At 39.4% G+C, this 14678-nt stretch overlaps 1 protein-coding gene across 10 annotated transcripts in view; it reads right to left on the bottom strand.

The window, feature by feature from the left end:
- The window catches only part of SYNE1 (spectrin repeat containing nuclear envelope protein 1), a 448631-nt gene that overhangs the window by 231673 nt on the left and 202280 nt on the right, over nucleotides 1-14678 (bottom strand). For all 10 annotated transcript variants that reach the window (XR_002775281.1, XM_023517949.1, XM_023517955.1 and 7 more), the window contains 8 exons: nucleotides 14127-14334; nucleotides 13149-13261; nucleotides 11615-11820; nucleotides 10258-10413; nucleotides 7854-8145; nucleotides 6908-7080; nucleotides 3852-4161; nucleotides 2408-2572 (listed from right to left, as the gene is read on the bottom strand). Coding sequence is in view for 9 of the 10 variants with exons in the window: in XM_023517949.1 (XP_023373717.1) it covers nucleotides 2408-2572; nucleotides 3852-4161; nucleotides 6908-7080; nucleotides 7854-8145; nucleotides 10258-10413; nucleotides 11615-11820; nucleotides 13149-13261; nucleotides 14127-14334 (1623 nt within the window). In the remaining variant the exon portion in view is untranslated. The remainder of the gene's footprint in view (nucleotides 1-2407; nucleotides 2573-3851; nucleotides 4162-6907; nucleotides 7081-7853; nucleotides 8146-10257; nucleotides 10414-11614; nucleotides 11821-13148; nucleotides 13262-14126; nucleotides 14335-14678) is intronic.

Here is a 14678-nt window from a genome sequence, read left to right as displayed (position 1 = left end):
CACAGCAACCTCCAACTCCTGGGCTCAAGCGAGTCTCTTGCCTCCGCCTCCCAAGTAGCTGGGACCACAGGCGCCTGCCACAACACCCGGCTATTTTTTGCTTGCAGCTGTCATTGGTGTTTGGTGGGTCTGGGCTGGGGATTCGAACCTGCCACCTTAGGTGTACGTGGCTGGCGCCTTAGCCAGTTGAGCTATAGGCGCAGAGCCCCAGGACCTTGTTAAAATTAGCACAGAATTATCCCTTGATTCCTGGATTAAACAGAAAAGAGGATGATTAAGGACAAAGAGACTTCAAGAAGAAAATCAATTATAAATTAGCAAGTAAACAAAAATTGGGATATTTTGTAAAATAATTCTTCCGTTCTCATATTAACTTTTCAAAACATTAGTCCATCTTTGCTACCCCACCTCCCCATCTGCTGTTTCCTCCTAAATCCATATAATCTGGGATGTCACCTCCCTTTGCTGTGTAAATGGTTCTCGAGGGGTGGGGGGGTTGCCAAACAGCCTAACTGTCAAACATCATGGGCATGCTCCGGTCTTCCTAGTAATGGCAGCCTCCTGCTGCATCTGTGTTGGTGACGGGCCCCTTCTTGCCCTGGGACGCAGTGGCACCCACCCCAGTCTTCCTCTTAGTATTATTCTTTCTCCTTTTCTCTGTCTGTCTTCCATCCACTTCCTTTCCTCTGTCACCCCTTAAATATTGGTTGTGCCCAGGCTTTGATCCTGTGCCCATTTTTCTGTTTGCTTTACACATAAGTCTTGGTTTCATTCAGTTAAGTAGCTTTAACTACAAATTATATGCTAATAATTTCTAGCATTGGCTTTCAACCTGCTTCCGTATCTGCAATTCAGGCTTTAATATTCAACTGCCTCCCAGACACTACACTACTTGCCAGTTTGAATTTGGTCTGCTCATCCTCCTTTCATAACCAATCTCCTCTGCCTGTGATTATTTCCTCAGGTCATGGCAGCTCTGTTGACTTTAGGTAAAGACTTAACCATCGCCCTTGACTCTTTCCACCTTGTAACCCTGTAGCCATTAGTCACTCATTTGCCAAATGAGTTTTCATTTATTGAGTATGTTCTTTGTACTAGGCAGGATGCTAAATGTTTTATGTGCTTATGCGTGATCTAATTTAGTTCACAAAACAACTCTAGGAGGCAAGCACCATTTACTATTTTTATTCTTTATTTTCTTTAGCCAATGAAGAGGTTAAAGGCTTGAGAACACCAAATATCTTCCCCAAAGACACAGCAGAGGAAGGCTGCAGCACTGGGTTTCTGTGATTCCAGAGCATGAACTCTAAAAGTATAGGGCGCTATCATTACCTTTAGTGTACTATTTGGTAAACATCGGTTTGTACATTACTGTACTCACTAGGCTGCAAATTCCTCCAGGGACTCAGAGCCCTGGTTGAAAAATCAGGTAGATGGATGGATGGTTGGAAGGATGGACAAATGTATTAGAATAATACTAAAAATTATCAAAAAGTATCACACAAAGAATAAGGACTTAAAAGGTGACTTTGTATGATTATCACAATTAAAATATGCATGACATTGTATAAATTAAAAAATAATTTTAAAGCACTTAGAAGAAATTCTTTTAAATGCAGTTAGTATTCTCACCATCAGTTATGATTTTTATGACTTTTATGTTCTGATCTTGGGATAAAACACAATCTGAGCTTTAAACTCCTGACCACAATTATGCTATTGATTCCCAGCATTTCCTTATCTAAAACTAAACCCTGGAAGATGTCCTCACTGCCTCATTTTTATGCCAAAATCCATTATTTTCCACAGGGAAAGTGATTGCAATTTAATATTGAAGCCCCTAGAAATATACTAAAAGATACTAAGATCTCCAGTCATTCAGAAGTGTAGATTTTGGTTTTAGAAATTTATTCTATGAAGAGTAAAGTAGGTGATAATTTTCATGTCCTTTACAGCACTGTTTCCTGTGATGTTGTTGGACTCCTGGCAAGGAAAGCATCATAAAGTATTTAAAATGACATTTTCCAAGATGTTGGTGAAATACATTTAACTAAGTTACTTTATACACTTTCTTCCCCTGTCCTTGAAAACAGTACCTGCTTTTGTTAACCCACTGAGCCAGCCTGTATTTCTTAGTCAATTATAGCAGCAAGCACATTTGCATACAGAATCATAATGGACAATCAATGTTGTATTTGGTCACAAGTGTAATGTCTCCGGGATTCTTTTTAGAAATCTTGTTTCTGTTTAGAATCAGTAAGGCATGAAGTGATAAAAACCACCAAATAGAAAACAGGAAGGAAACATTTAAAATGACAAAATCTTATCCACCAAATCTTTATCCAAATTATATTGTACTCAAGAACCAATGAAACAATGTAGTTATAAGATCTGTCCGTTTTCTGACCTTAATTTTCACCAGCTTTTTCTGGGTGGCTGATGAATCTTCAGACACATCTGACCAGCGGTGTAGTTCTTCCTTTGCTGAATGGAGCCAGTCTGTGAATTCCTGAACAGCGTCCAGGTACATGAGATGGTCTTTCACAATCTCTTCCACTTTCCTCATTTTCTCCTAGGAAACCAAGATGAGACTGTTTCAATAGGAGTCACTAGTGAAAATGTGAAATCAGGTAAGAAACAGATAAGTTTCTTAATATATCTCAGAATATTTCATTACTATTCTTATATATTCTCTGACTTGAATATCTTATTTTTTAAGTCATTTATTAGTTGATAGCATATCATCCCCAAATTAAAATTTAACAATTGTTTATGATTAATGATTCTGTGACTTGACAGAATGTGACATATCTTAGAAAGAAAACTATCAAATCTTAATTAAATTGAAAGGTTTTGATAAAGAATTATTTTTCCTGGAAGTTTGCTATTGTCCACCTTAGCATAAAAACCTATGCTTGATGTATGTCGGTTAACACCTCTCACTGACAATCCACTTAATAATTATCATAATAATAACTATCCTTAGTGTTAAAGCAATTATTTGTGTTAGCTTGGTGTATAGAATTCTGTTTATAATTTTAGATGCATTTTCTCAATTAATATTCACAACAGCCTGTGGTATAGATACTATTAGAATAATCATTCTTACAGAAAAGGGTGCTCAAACTTAAAGAGATTAAGCAATTATGTGGCCAAAGTCATACATTCAAGAAATATCAAAGCGAGAATTCAAACTTAAGACTCTAGAGTCACAGCTCTTAGTTTTTACCAAGATGAAAATGAAGATAAATAGCACCTATGTTAATAATGTAGTATCAATAAGATAAAAGAAGTTCCCAAAAGACAAACCAAAGAAAAACAAACAACAACAACAAAACATTCTCCCTTAATTTCTATAACAACCACAAATACACAAAAGAAAAATCAGGAAGGAAAATAAAGATTCATATAGATAATTGTAAAAAAATTTGACACTACATGAAGGAGCCCATAAATTGGAAAATAGGAAAACACAGTTTTTACTAATATGGGAAATGAACACAAAACTTTGTACTTTATGGAAATCTGGGAGGTAAACATTTATAATTTATATAAAAATATAAGTGCAGAAAAGAAAAAAACTTTAAACACTGACATTTGATGTTCAATCTTATAAAGAAAATAGGTAAGTTGACAAGTAAAGCAAAGAAAGACAAAAAAGAAAGAATAACCAGTGATGTCAAGATTTCAGAGATAGAAAAATGCACGGGCATTCACAGATAAGAAATGATCTTTACATAATATCTATTCACTAAATGCACAGTTTTAGAGCAGCCAATTCTCTGAAAATTTAATGCACAGCTTATTCTTTAACTGAGCCCAAAGCTCCCCCTTCGTCATGAAGCACTAACCTTGGCCACAGTAACTATATCATTGAACTGAGTCTTCAGTTCCACTTGAGCCGCGTCCTTAAAAGACTCATCCTCAGTCTTCTCGTAGAGCTCCCTGGACTTGGCGGTGAGGCACTGCAGGGCTCTGGCCTGATCTTCTGCCTCGGACAGGATGGACTGGAAGTGGTCCAGCAGGGAGAACTTCTCTTTCAGACCTGGCTGCAGTTGTAAGGGGTGTTCTACTTTTCCATCCACTGATTCCATCCACTGTTCCAACTGGTTTTTCCTCTCTAGATAGTCATTCCATTGTCTAATCACAGACTCTAAGGTGCTAGAATTAATGTCACATATTATAAAAATGGGTTATCTTGACATCTCTACCAAAAACCAATTACCAGGTTATTGCACATGCATGTAAATGGCTTTGCTAAAGGCTATTGTAAGTGGTGAAAATTGTTGCCTCTGAGTGCAGGAAGAAACCCTACTTTCCTGATCCATAAAACTCCTCACGCCATTCCTTCAAACAAACTAAATCTATGTTGAAATGTGAAGACAAAAGCTGTAGTCATACATGCATCTGGAGATTCATCTTCCAAATTTATTGTCCTAAGCGAACCAAAAAGTGATCTGTTATGTTGTTAAAAATCACCACTGGAATAGCAATTATATTTTATTTAGTATTAATCTGGTCTTAATATTCTTGGATTTAGTTTATCTTATGGAAATCAGATGGTAATTACTTGCTGGCTGGAACTCAAAATTCAAAGTATTCTTCTTGGGTAAATAATATTATTAGATTGATTTTCATTTAGTGGTATTATACACACATACCTATATACACATGCACACAACGTGTATGGTGCTTATGTGTTGAATGTGTGACTGAAGGTTTAAGTATATATAAGAAATATAGTCACAAATATAATAGCTTTCTAGACAGTCAAAAAAAGGCTCTCTGGACCAGTGATTTTTAACTGGTATGCCATGGCACACTGGCATGCCAAGCGAGGATCTTAAGTGTGCTGCAAAAATTTTTGAAGATCATTCATTAAATTATTTTCAAAAGATGTTCAAAACACAGTATTTTCTTTTGTTATTCTTTTTTCAATCAACATGATTTAAGTGTGTTGCAGAAGTTTAACTAATAGGTTCAAGTGCGCCATGAAGTAAAAATGGTTGCAAAACACTGCTCTAGGAGGACATTTAGAAAAAAGTAAGAGAACTCCACTATTCAGCTTTACAAATGATTCCAAACTTGTCTTGGGATCCTCTCAGCCTGCCCTGCATCCCAGTTCATGATGCCGTCCTTACGATCTTGTGGCAAAGGTACTTCAGCATTGGCTCAAACTGTTGCAATTGCATCCGTAAGAATTTCACCATATAGGCCTTAAAGTCCTATCTGTTCCTCAAAAATATTTCTAAAAAGTCCAAATCACTGTTACTGTGCCTTCTTATATAGCTCCATAATCTATTTTGAAAATTCACAGCAACACGGTCTGAGCCAGACTTTTTCTGGAATACATCCTATCCTAGCCTTTATGCTCCAGGGTCAAAACCCTTTGTTTTATTTTGGTACGTTAGCACAATAATTTGAATATTGCTACTGCTCAATGTGTAGTTGTCAAATCTAATTTCTTGCTGAAATAAGAGAATCAGAGATCTGAATATACGTCATGAAATAAGAGAATCAGAGATCTGAATATGCGTCATGAATGTAACATTTTATTCTAATAGCTCAATAATATTCACCAGTATTCCTTTATCTTTTAGGAGCTGGCTTTAGGAAGTTTAGTTCATGCTCTGGCAGCCTACTATATCAAGGAAGAGGACTGTAGCATCTGAGTAATTGCTAAGATGCAGAGTCCTGCTGGCATTAAGAGTCACTACCCATGCTTCATATTAAGAGGGGTGGGTCTTCTAGCTAGACGCATATCTGTAATCCTCGCACTTTGGGAGGTCAGGGTGAGAGGATCACCTAAGACTAAGAGATCTGAGCAAGAGGGAGACCTTGTCTCTATTAAAAATAGACAAATTAGCTGGGTGTCATGGCCCATGCCTGTAGTCCCAGCTACTTGGGATGCTGAGGCAGGAGGGTCCCTTGATTGAGGTTGTGGTATGCTATGACGATATCACTGTACTCTACCCTGGGCAACATGGTGAGACTTTATCTCAAAAGCAAAACAAAATAAAACAAAACAGAATTCCAAATTTTAGCTGTAAGCAGGGCTTATTGTTCACATTATGGTGGACTACTGAAGTCGGGTTTTTTGTTTTGTTTTCTGATGAACTTCAATCTTCTATTCATCTATTTGTTATGATAACTTTAGGAATCCACTTGGTCAGTGTCTGACAGTATATATAACCTTCAGAATATGCCTCCTGGGATGTATTTTAGTATGATTCTGACCAATAGTCATTTGTCCAAGAACCAGTCAGAACATGTGCAGACACTCCAAGCAGAGAGAGAGAGGTAGAAACCATCCACTCATAAATACAACAACAATAACAACCAAACACCAGCTGGGATAGCGGTCAGCATCTTTTCTATTTCCTCTTCAGTGTTTGGTACAGTGCTTTCCATAGAGGTTCTATGGCTGGTCTCTATTCTGTCTGGACTGACTGTCAGTTCTGGGAGAATATTCCATATTTTGCAAGACGTTAGGTTTCCATGGCTTGGTCATTAAATGCCAGGGATAGCCCTGACATGGTGACAATCAAAACTACCCCACACATTTCCTACAAATCTAGTGTGGGTGGTATTATTCCTTCTGGTTAAGTAAGAGATTTATACTTAAGCTTAACTGTTGCCAACAGCTATGTTCCCTTCAAAAGCTAAAATTTATTAAAGTTATTAAAGAACATATATCATTGCTTTGATGATCTGAATGGCTCTATTTTACTGAGCCCATCTTATTTGTAAGACTCCACGAGAGATATGAGGAGAGATGTAAATGTTAAATGCAGATACAAAGAACGTGGTTGGAAATTCTACCCCAGGACACCTCAGCCCTACCCCATCATTTTACTAAGGACTGAATCTTACTTAGGCAAATAAACACTAAAAATAAACTCTGTACCTCTGAGCACGGATGGAGGAGCTCATGATGTCAGCCCACACCTCTTTAAGGGTCTCTAGCTGGGTCTGAATCACCTTCTGACCTTCTTTGTTGCTACTTCTCAAGGCCTGTTCCCCTTTGCCAATGGCCATGTTCAACTTAACTTCTCCTTCACCTTTCATCAAGATAATATCCTAGGAAGGAATAATGAACACTCATCAGTAGGAATACAAAAACTTTCTGCTATTTTAAAAAATGGTCATGTTTCCCATGAGAAATAAGGTAGACAACACTTTATCATCCTAAAATGAAAATAAGAACAGGTTCTGGACCCTCTTGCAATATAATGGTATCCTTAAAATTAGATATCTGGGAGTCTGGGAGTCAAAGATTAACTCCAATTTATATTCTTCGAAAACTCTGGGCCACTACCCTAGAAATTATAATTTTGTTGACTTCCATTTCAAAGAGTCAAAAGACATTATTTTAAAAATGAAGACACACCTGTCTAAAAGCCAATAGTCCCCTATCTTCATTGCCTGGCTAATTCCTCCCTCTCAAGGTCACTGACTACAGTCCACGTTGGTGACCTGCTTTGTGCCCTTGACACATACTTGTTCGAAGCCACTGCACACAACTTATAGGGTGGTCTCTCCCGCTAGATTGTGAACTCCTAGGAAATGAGGCCTAGTTTCTATCTTCCTACTCCCAGTAACTTTCATAGTGCTTGGAGCTGAGTAGCTATTCAGTAACGTTTACTGAATGTTAACTAAATGAAATGAAACATTGTTTAAAGCTATTAAAACAAAAATATGTAAAACACTTTCTTTACATAAAGGAAAGTGATCCCTTCATTTCCCTGTGGCTGATTTCTCCATTTAGACCACACACTCCTAATTTAGGAGCTCACAGAACAATCAGGACCCAAGGCAAACACCTGTCGGGGTCTGGCTGGTGCCGCACGTACCTGTATTTGTGACAGCCGTTTTTCCAAAGCATCTTTGCTCCCGAGGGTGCTCTCTGCCCCAGCCAGTCTGTCCTGAACAGCCTTCACCCAGGACCACATGCTCTGCAGCGCAGCCTCCAGTGCCTCATGCTCCTGCAGGGCCACCTGGCAGCTCCGGAGCTTGTCTTTGGTCATTCTGAGTAAGTTCTGATAGCTTGTAAGGAGCTGGGAGCACAGGCGGCCTTCTTGCCCAGCTCCGTGGCCTTCTTCACTCAGAAGCTGCCCTCTCTGGGAAAGCTTATCGAGAGACTCACTAAGTAAAAAAACACAGGAAAAAAAATCTTATTTCCGTCATTCTGGAGTGCAGGGGAGGAGTGACAAATGATTGTTGACATTGGAGCAGTAACCAGACACAAGCTCATAGCTGACATGCCTTTAAAATAGAGCCACTGGGAACCTGTTGGCTGCCTGCATTCTCGTATGGTCTCACTCAGAGCAGCCGGGACAAGTCAGGGGATGTAGTGTCAGCTGTGCTGTGCCCACATCCAAATGGCGGTCATAGAAGGGACCACATCAGTAGGAATTCAGGTCAGAAATGGGCCCGACTACCTCTCCCAGCTAATCTCCAGCATCTCTCTTCCTACTGAATGCTCTAATCCTCTCTTGCATCTACTGATGCAAAGCTCCCTAAAATTCCCCAAACACTCTGCAATTTTGTGTAGACATGGAGATGCCATCTTTTTGAAAATCCTCCTGCCATTCTCTGTTTTGTTCCTGGTTGCCTCTTTAGAACTCAGCTCAGGCACCCCTAGGAAGCATGAGCAACTGCTTAGGGAGGTGGAGAGTGACAACTCCTTGCATGTTCCCTCTGCTCCTTGTCTCACTCTGATACCTGGATAGCACCTGTCTCTATCCACAGGGCTGTCCCTTCTGCAGCCAGTACTATTAAATTCAACTTAGATCCCCAGGATCCAACACAATATTGGGCAGAGACAAACTGGGGCAAAAGAAGTTTCTTTCAAAAGCCTTTTTTTTTTTTTTTAAGTGCTCATGCGTTTCCTTGCCATGTCTTAAGTGCTGTGATCATCTCAGTTTCAATGTGCAGTGGTGTCTTGCTGGCTAGTGTTCATTATGTCATTGCATGTTTTTGTGTGCCCTCACAAGAATGTTGGAGCTTGAATTAGAGCAATGAACAAACATTCATAAATTTCTTGTCATAAAATTTGGTAAGATGGCAAGACTGGAAGGGAAATCAGGGATAGGTTAGTCCAAGTTTATGGGGATAATGCCATGGAGAAAACGGCAGAGTACAAAGGGCAGAGAAAGTGTCATTGATGAAGAGAGATGAGGCCATCCAGTAATGAGTAGAACTGACAAAATCACGGCAAGAATTCATCAAATTATGCATCAGAGTCATTGGCAGACCGTGAAAAGCATAGCAAGCCAAGTAAACACAGATAGAGAAACAGTTAATGGAAAATCTTGGCCAACAACTCATGGCTCTGGCATCACAACAATGCACCAGCTCATATAGTACTGTTTGGGAGGCAGTTTTTAGCCAGTAAACAAATAACTGTATTGGGACACTCAGCCTACTTGCCTGATCTCGCCCCCAGTGCCTTTTTTGTATACTTTAAGATAAAGGAAATATTGAAAAGAAGACATTTTGATGACATTCAGGACATCAAGGGTAACAGCTCTGATGGCCATTCCAGAAAAAGATTTCCAAATTGCTTTGAAGGGTGAATGAGGTGCTGGCATCAATGCACAGCCTTGTAAGAGGAATGTTTTGAAGGTGACTGTCATTATATAAACAATGAAGTATGTAGCACTTCTAAGATGAATTTGCAAACTTAACTGTCAGACTTCATGTATATTGCAGTGGAGAATAAGAACCACAAGTAGAGTCAAATTTAATGACCATAAGTTTCACTTTACTAAGAATATTATGAGACTAGGTGGGTGGAAAATGGAATGGGAGGCTGAAATGTGTGAAGAATACATGGAATTTGTGGTCTACAGCACTAATTTTGTATCTTTTGGTCACTGTGAATGTAAGGTTTACTTTTCTTCATATCAACTTTCACGTTATGTTAACTGATCCTCACAATAACCCCATAGAGGGGAATACAGTATAATTAACACACTGTTTAAAGGCTGAAACCCAGAGTTACAGGAGACAAGTGACCCGCCCAATTTCTTGAGCAAAGAGAAGAGGGACTGGAATGGAGATTTGCTCCTAACTCCCACCCTGCACACTCTTCAGAAGTTCACAGCACTGTGAAGAATGCGGCATGATCATTCTAGACATGCAGGGACAGGGACAAACCACAGTCACCAACCAACCAACACCAAAACCCAGTAACCAACCACCCAGTCTACAGCGTGGGAGCACCTGAAGGGCCAATTCACGCCTGGATCATACCGTGCAGCTAGTAGTTCTCCTAGAAACATTTCAACTTTATGAACTTCATTTTTCTTCTCAGGAATGTGTTGTTTACTCTCTCCCAAGTTTTCTGTATTTAACCTTTCTTCCATTTCATGAATCCATAAGTTTAGTTTTCTGTGCTGATCCTCAAAGCTAAAGAAAAGAAAGGCTTTAGAGAAATTCTTATGATGTGCTTGTTATAATAGATAAGTTCTAGTCTCTGAGGTCAAACGTCTTGTATATGACAATTAAGATCTCGTGAATTTTCAAGTTATGAGAAAAAAAAAACCCTCAATAATAAGTCCAACCAAATCATTACTTACTTCAGTAACAAAATGATAAATCATGGCAATTTCTTTTGAAATGCAAGCAGAAAAAGTATCAACTCGTCTAGCTGAATTGACTTCATAACTAGCAATTACCAGTAAGATCACATTACTATGTCAATGTGCACTTAATTTTTTCTGGAATCCTGAGCTCAAGGAGTCCCCCGCCTCAGCCTCCCAGAGTTCTGGGATTACAGGCGCGAGCCACTGTACCCAGCCTGCATTTAATTTTGTATTTTACTACAAAGACCCTTCAATTGTGACCAGTGGATAAGTCGGGCAGTGGAAGTCCTGGGAACAGGAGGGAAAGTGGACTCTGCTTCTTTATTTCTTAAGGGAATTTGAATATAGCAATAGAGATCCAAGTTTCAGAAACAATGTAAACTCATTAAGAACACCGGACAAGAGTTGGGCAAATCACTCTGCCACCAGAAAGGCAGTAAATTTGATTATACTGATATGTTTTCTCCTCCAAATAATGAATTTCCCTTCCTTCTAATTCTATATTCACTCTCATTAACATATATTACTGATTGGAATCTTGATCTATAGAATTTAATAGTTACTTTCTTGGTATGAGTCTATCCCAGCAGAAGTGGATGCACGGAAAAGGCTTGGATAGGGCAGTGCTTGTGGCTCAAAGGAGTAGGGCAACAGCCCCATATGCGGAGGTGGTGGGTTCAAACCCAGCCCTGGCCAAAAACTGCAAAAAAAAAGGCTGGGATAATCTAAAACCTATCTAATACTTTGAGTTAACCGAATAGACAAAAATTATATGCATTTATGTTATTTTTAATTAATAGTGAATGTGATTCCTTTGTCTTTTTCTATATTGAAAATAAATCCAAATGATAAGTTCAGAGTTTGGGCAATGGATTACTGTCCTAACTGCACTTAAGATCAAAGCTTATTATAATTTGAACTCATAATTTCACATGTTATTTGCTTATTCACATGACTCTTTTCCTCTAAGTCTTCAAAAACTCATTTGGTGTATGATGAAATCGACATTTATCAAAACAGTTTACCTGCCAAGTTCTGAAGCACAGTCTTGAAGCGTCTGTTTGTCTTTAAGGCACTGTTTCAGAAAGGCTTGAAACTCCTCATTAGCCTTTGTGATTTGTTCCTGAATGCTACTGACAATTTGTTTAGACAAATGTGCATATAAAGTTTGTCCCTCTTGAGTCACCACATCAAGCCTGCTCTGCCCATCACTGACTGAGTCCAAAATGTTCTGTTTCAGGAAATAAAAGTAATATGAAACATTTGCAATTATTCAGAGACTCTAATGCATGGGAAGATTCATCACAATTGTGGGCTGAGATAGCAGAGCCAGAAAGAATAGCTGAGTCCAAAGGAAAAAAAAAACTCTAAGGCGGCTGGAGTGGGAACGAGGCATATAGTTGGATATAATCAAGGCTCCTGATGGGCCAGCCGGCTGCTGGGACCACTGGGGACAAAATATGAACACCATCGAGCTGGAATAAAAGGTATTCTCATCAAGGTCTCGCTCTCTGTCTCTCCCCATTCTCACCGTCCGGCCGGTCCAGCCTCTGCTGCCTTCACGTTAATGTGACAGCACTCTAACTAGTTAGCTGCTTCCAGCCCTTTTCCTCCTCCTCTGATCCATCCTGCACACAAAATCCAGTCTTCAGCTCCCTTCTTTTCTTGGTAAGCACCTCTCTCTTAGAGGATCTATGCATGGATTCAACAAAGCTAAAGAATCTGAGAATGTCAGAGCTCCCCAGGGCTCCACAGTGGCATTTAAATTGTTACTCAGACATTTCTTTGTGGAGTTCACTGCATCTCAAGCTTAAAAGGAGACGATTACTATACTTCCCACAAACTCAGCTTCTTTTATAATCTTTCTGCCCTGATTTATAATATAATGAATTATCTATATCATTTCCATCATCCATCACACCACAAAACCTCATGGCTATTGTAGTTTTCAATTTTTTTTTTTACAGTATTTAACATAGTGCCTTTCTCAGATTAGCTGTTGGAAAAACTTGGTGAAAACCTCCTATGAACCTAGTCCTCTATAAATAATTTCTTTCCTCTGCTTCACCATAGCCTTTTCTTTCCTGAATTCATATATTTTTCACAGTCAGTAAAACCTTTACAACCTATAATGCCTGTTACTTTAATCCAATATATATCCTATCTTCAAATTTAGACCATGAGTTATTTTTCAAAAACCTCATGCTCTGTCTTCCCCTTCTTTTCAAAATTCTTATATAACAATGATATAACACAGATATAGCTATTTATAATTTTATTGCTCCAAAAACTAAATCAGGTTATTTTGAATGAATTCCAAAGGATGGTCAACAGGCTAAAAAGAAGAAAGGGATCTAGAAGTTCTCGAGCTCCAATTTATTTTCTCAAACCACTTTTCACATCACCTGTCTCTCCTTCTGACTCAATAAGCCCAATTCTGTTATAGGGAAGAAGAAGAGATGGGCTCAAACAAGATTTGAAAACTATGATAATTTAAGTCTGATCCAAAAGTACTAGGGCACAGTTTGGGAAGGAGAAAAAGGATGGCGGCTTCCGTACCTGAAGGTCATGGATCTTTGCCTCCAAAACTTTGCTGTCCCCGGTTCGATCTGATGATTCTTTGGCTGCTGCTTTTGCTCCTGAAAACCATTCTTGGAATTCCCGCATAGACTCTTTTGGAAGTAATGAAAATCAGGAATAAAGCAAAACATTGAATGAGCTTCTGGGATTACCACAGTGAAATATTTCTGGCCGTTAACCCATCTCCTCTTACCTTCCAAAATATTCCATGAAGAAAATGACAATATAGAAACTAAAACAGCATGATCCACCACCATGAGTGTCCATGGTAGGGCTGTAAATTATCTCAGAGAAAAGACTGAAGCTTGTGTTCCTGGACTGTCTGATTTTACATTGTTTTTCTTTCTTTTGGTAAAGAAAGAGAATTAATTGCCTGGATATGTAAGAATGCAAGGGGAGCATTGCTCCAGGGACATTAGAGCTATTTTTATGGAACAAGTGGAACCATCTCCTTGTTCTACTACATTGGCTTGGAGCCTCCTCAGGCCTCCACATCACAGCACAGGGACAAGTGTGTGAGAGCAGAGGCGGGGACGGGACAGGTAATTCTTAGACTGTGTGGCTTCCCCTGTTTCATAGCCTGTACTAACAGTCATGCTTATTGTGTCGCTTCATCATGGCACAGAACCCTTGAGTAGTTACTGGACAGTGGCTGCTGGCCACCCGAGCCATGGAAGTTACCTTCCATACATGTGAGCAGTAGGCAGAAAACCCAAATCAAGTTCAGAATCATCAAATGGTGCATTCCTGCTTTGTCAGGAAAAAAAGAGGAATCCTGCATAGGGCGAGAGCCCGAACACAGCACTTCTTTTGCTCAAGTCTCAAAACATAAGTGAATTTAAACTGATAATCTTTCTGGAAAGTTTTCGCAAACTTTTGCTGGCCCTGTCTGGGTGCATTTGTTTTGGATTCCTTCTCATAAACAAATTATTCATGCTAAGGGCCCTGAGAACTCACCATTGAAATGGTTTTCTAGTGACTCCTGCAGGCTGGCCTGGGTTCTGGAGCACAGCTGGCTCACAGCTTCATGTTTCTTTATCAGCCTGGTCATTGCATGGCCCAGGGTCTCTAGCTCGGCCGAGTGGTACTTGCGGCACAAGCCGTTGAGGTTTTCCTGGGTAGAGCTGATGCTGTTCTGCTGACTTTGCAGTTCCTTTTGTATATCCTACAGATTAAAAGTGCATCGTGAAGAACATTCATCACACTCGGGAGAAATACTCCATTTACTCCATGATGGTATTTCTTCTTTTTTTAAAATCTTAAATCAACGCTGTTAAAATCCACTCAGTAGCAAACACATGTTGCTGGGGGTTTTGAGCATGTGTGACAGGTCCATAGTTATTCATTCATAATTTTACCATTTCTCCTTAGGAACAAACAGGGGTTGCAAAGTGGCTGGGAATTGAGATGTTGTCTAGTATTTCAAGGAAATCGATTAGGTTCTAATGGATCCTGGTCCATGGTTTGGGGTTTAGTCACTTGGCTGGAAACTGCCACAGTTCACATTCT

Source organism: Otolemur garnettii, unplaced genomic scaffold, assembly GCF_000181295.1.
Source record: "Otolemur garnettii isolate 467f Iridium unplaced genomic scaffold, OtoGar3 scaffold00126, whole genome shotgun sequence".
Lineage (NCBI taxonomy): Eukaryota > Metazoa > Chordata > Mammalia > Primates > Galagidae > Otolemur > Otolemur garnettii.
The sequence above is the reverse complement of the archived record's forward strand: the minus strand, read 5'-3'. Positions and strand labels throughout refer to the sequence as shown.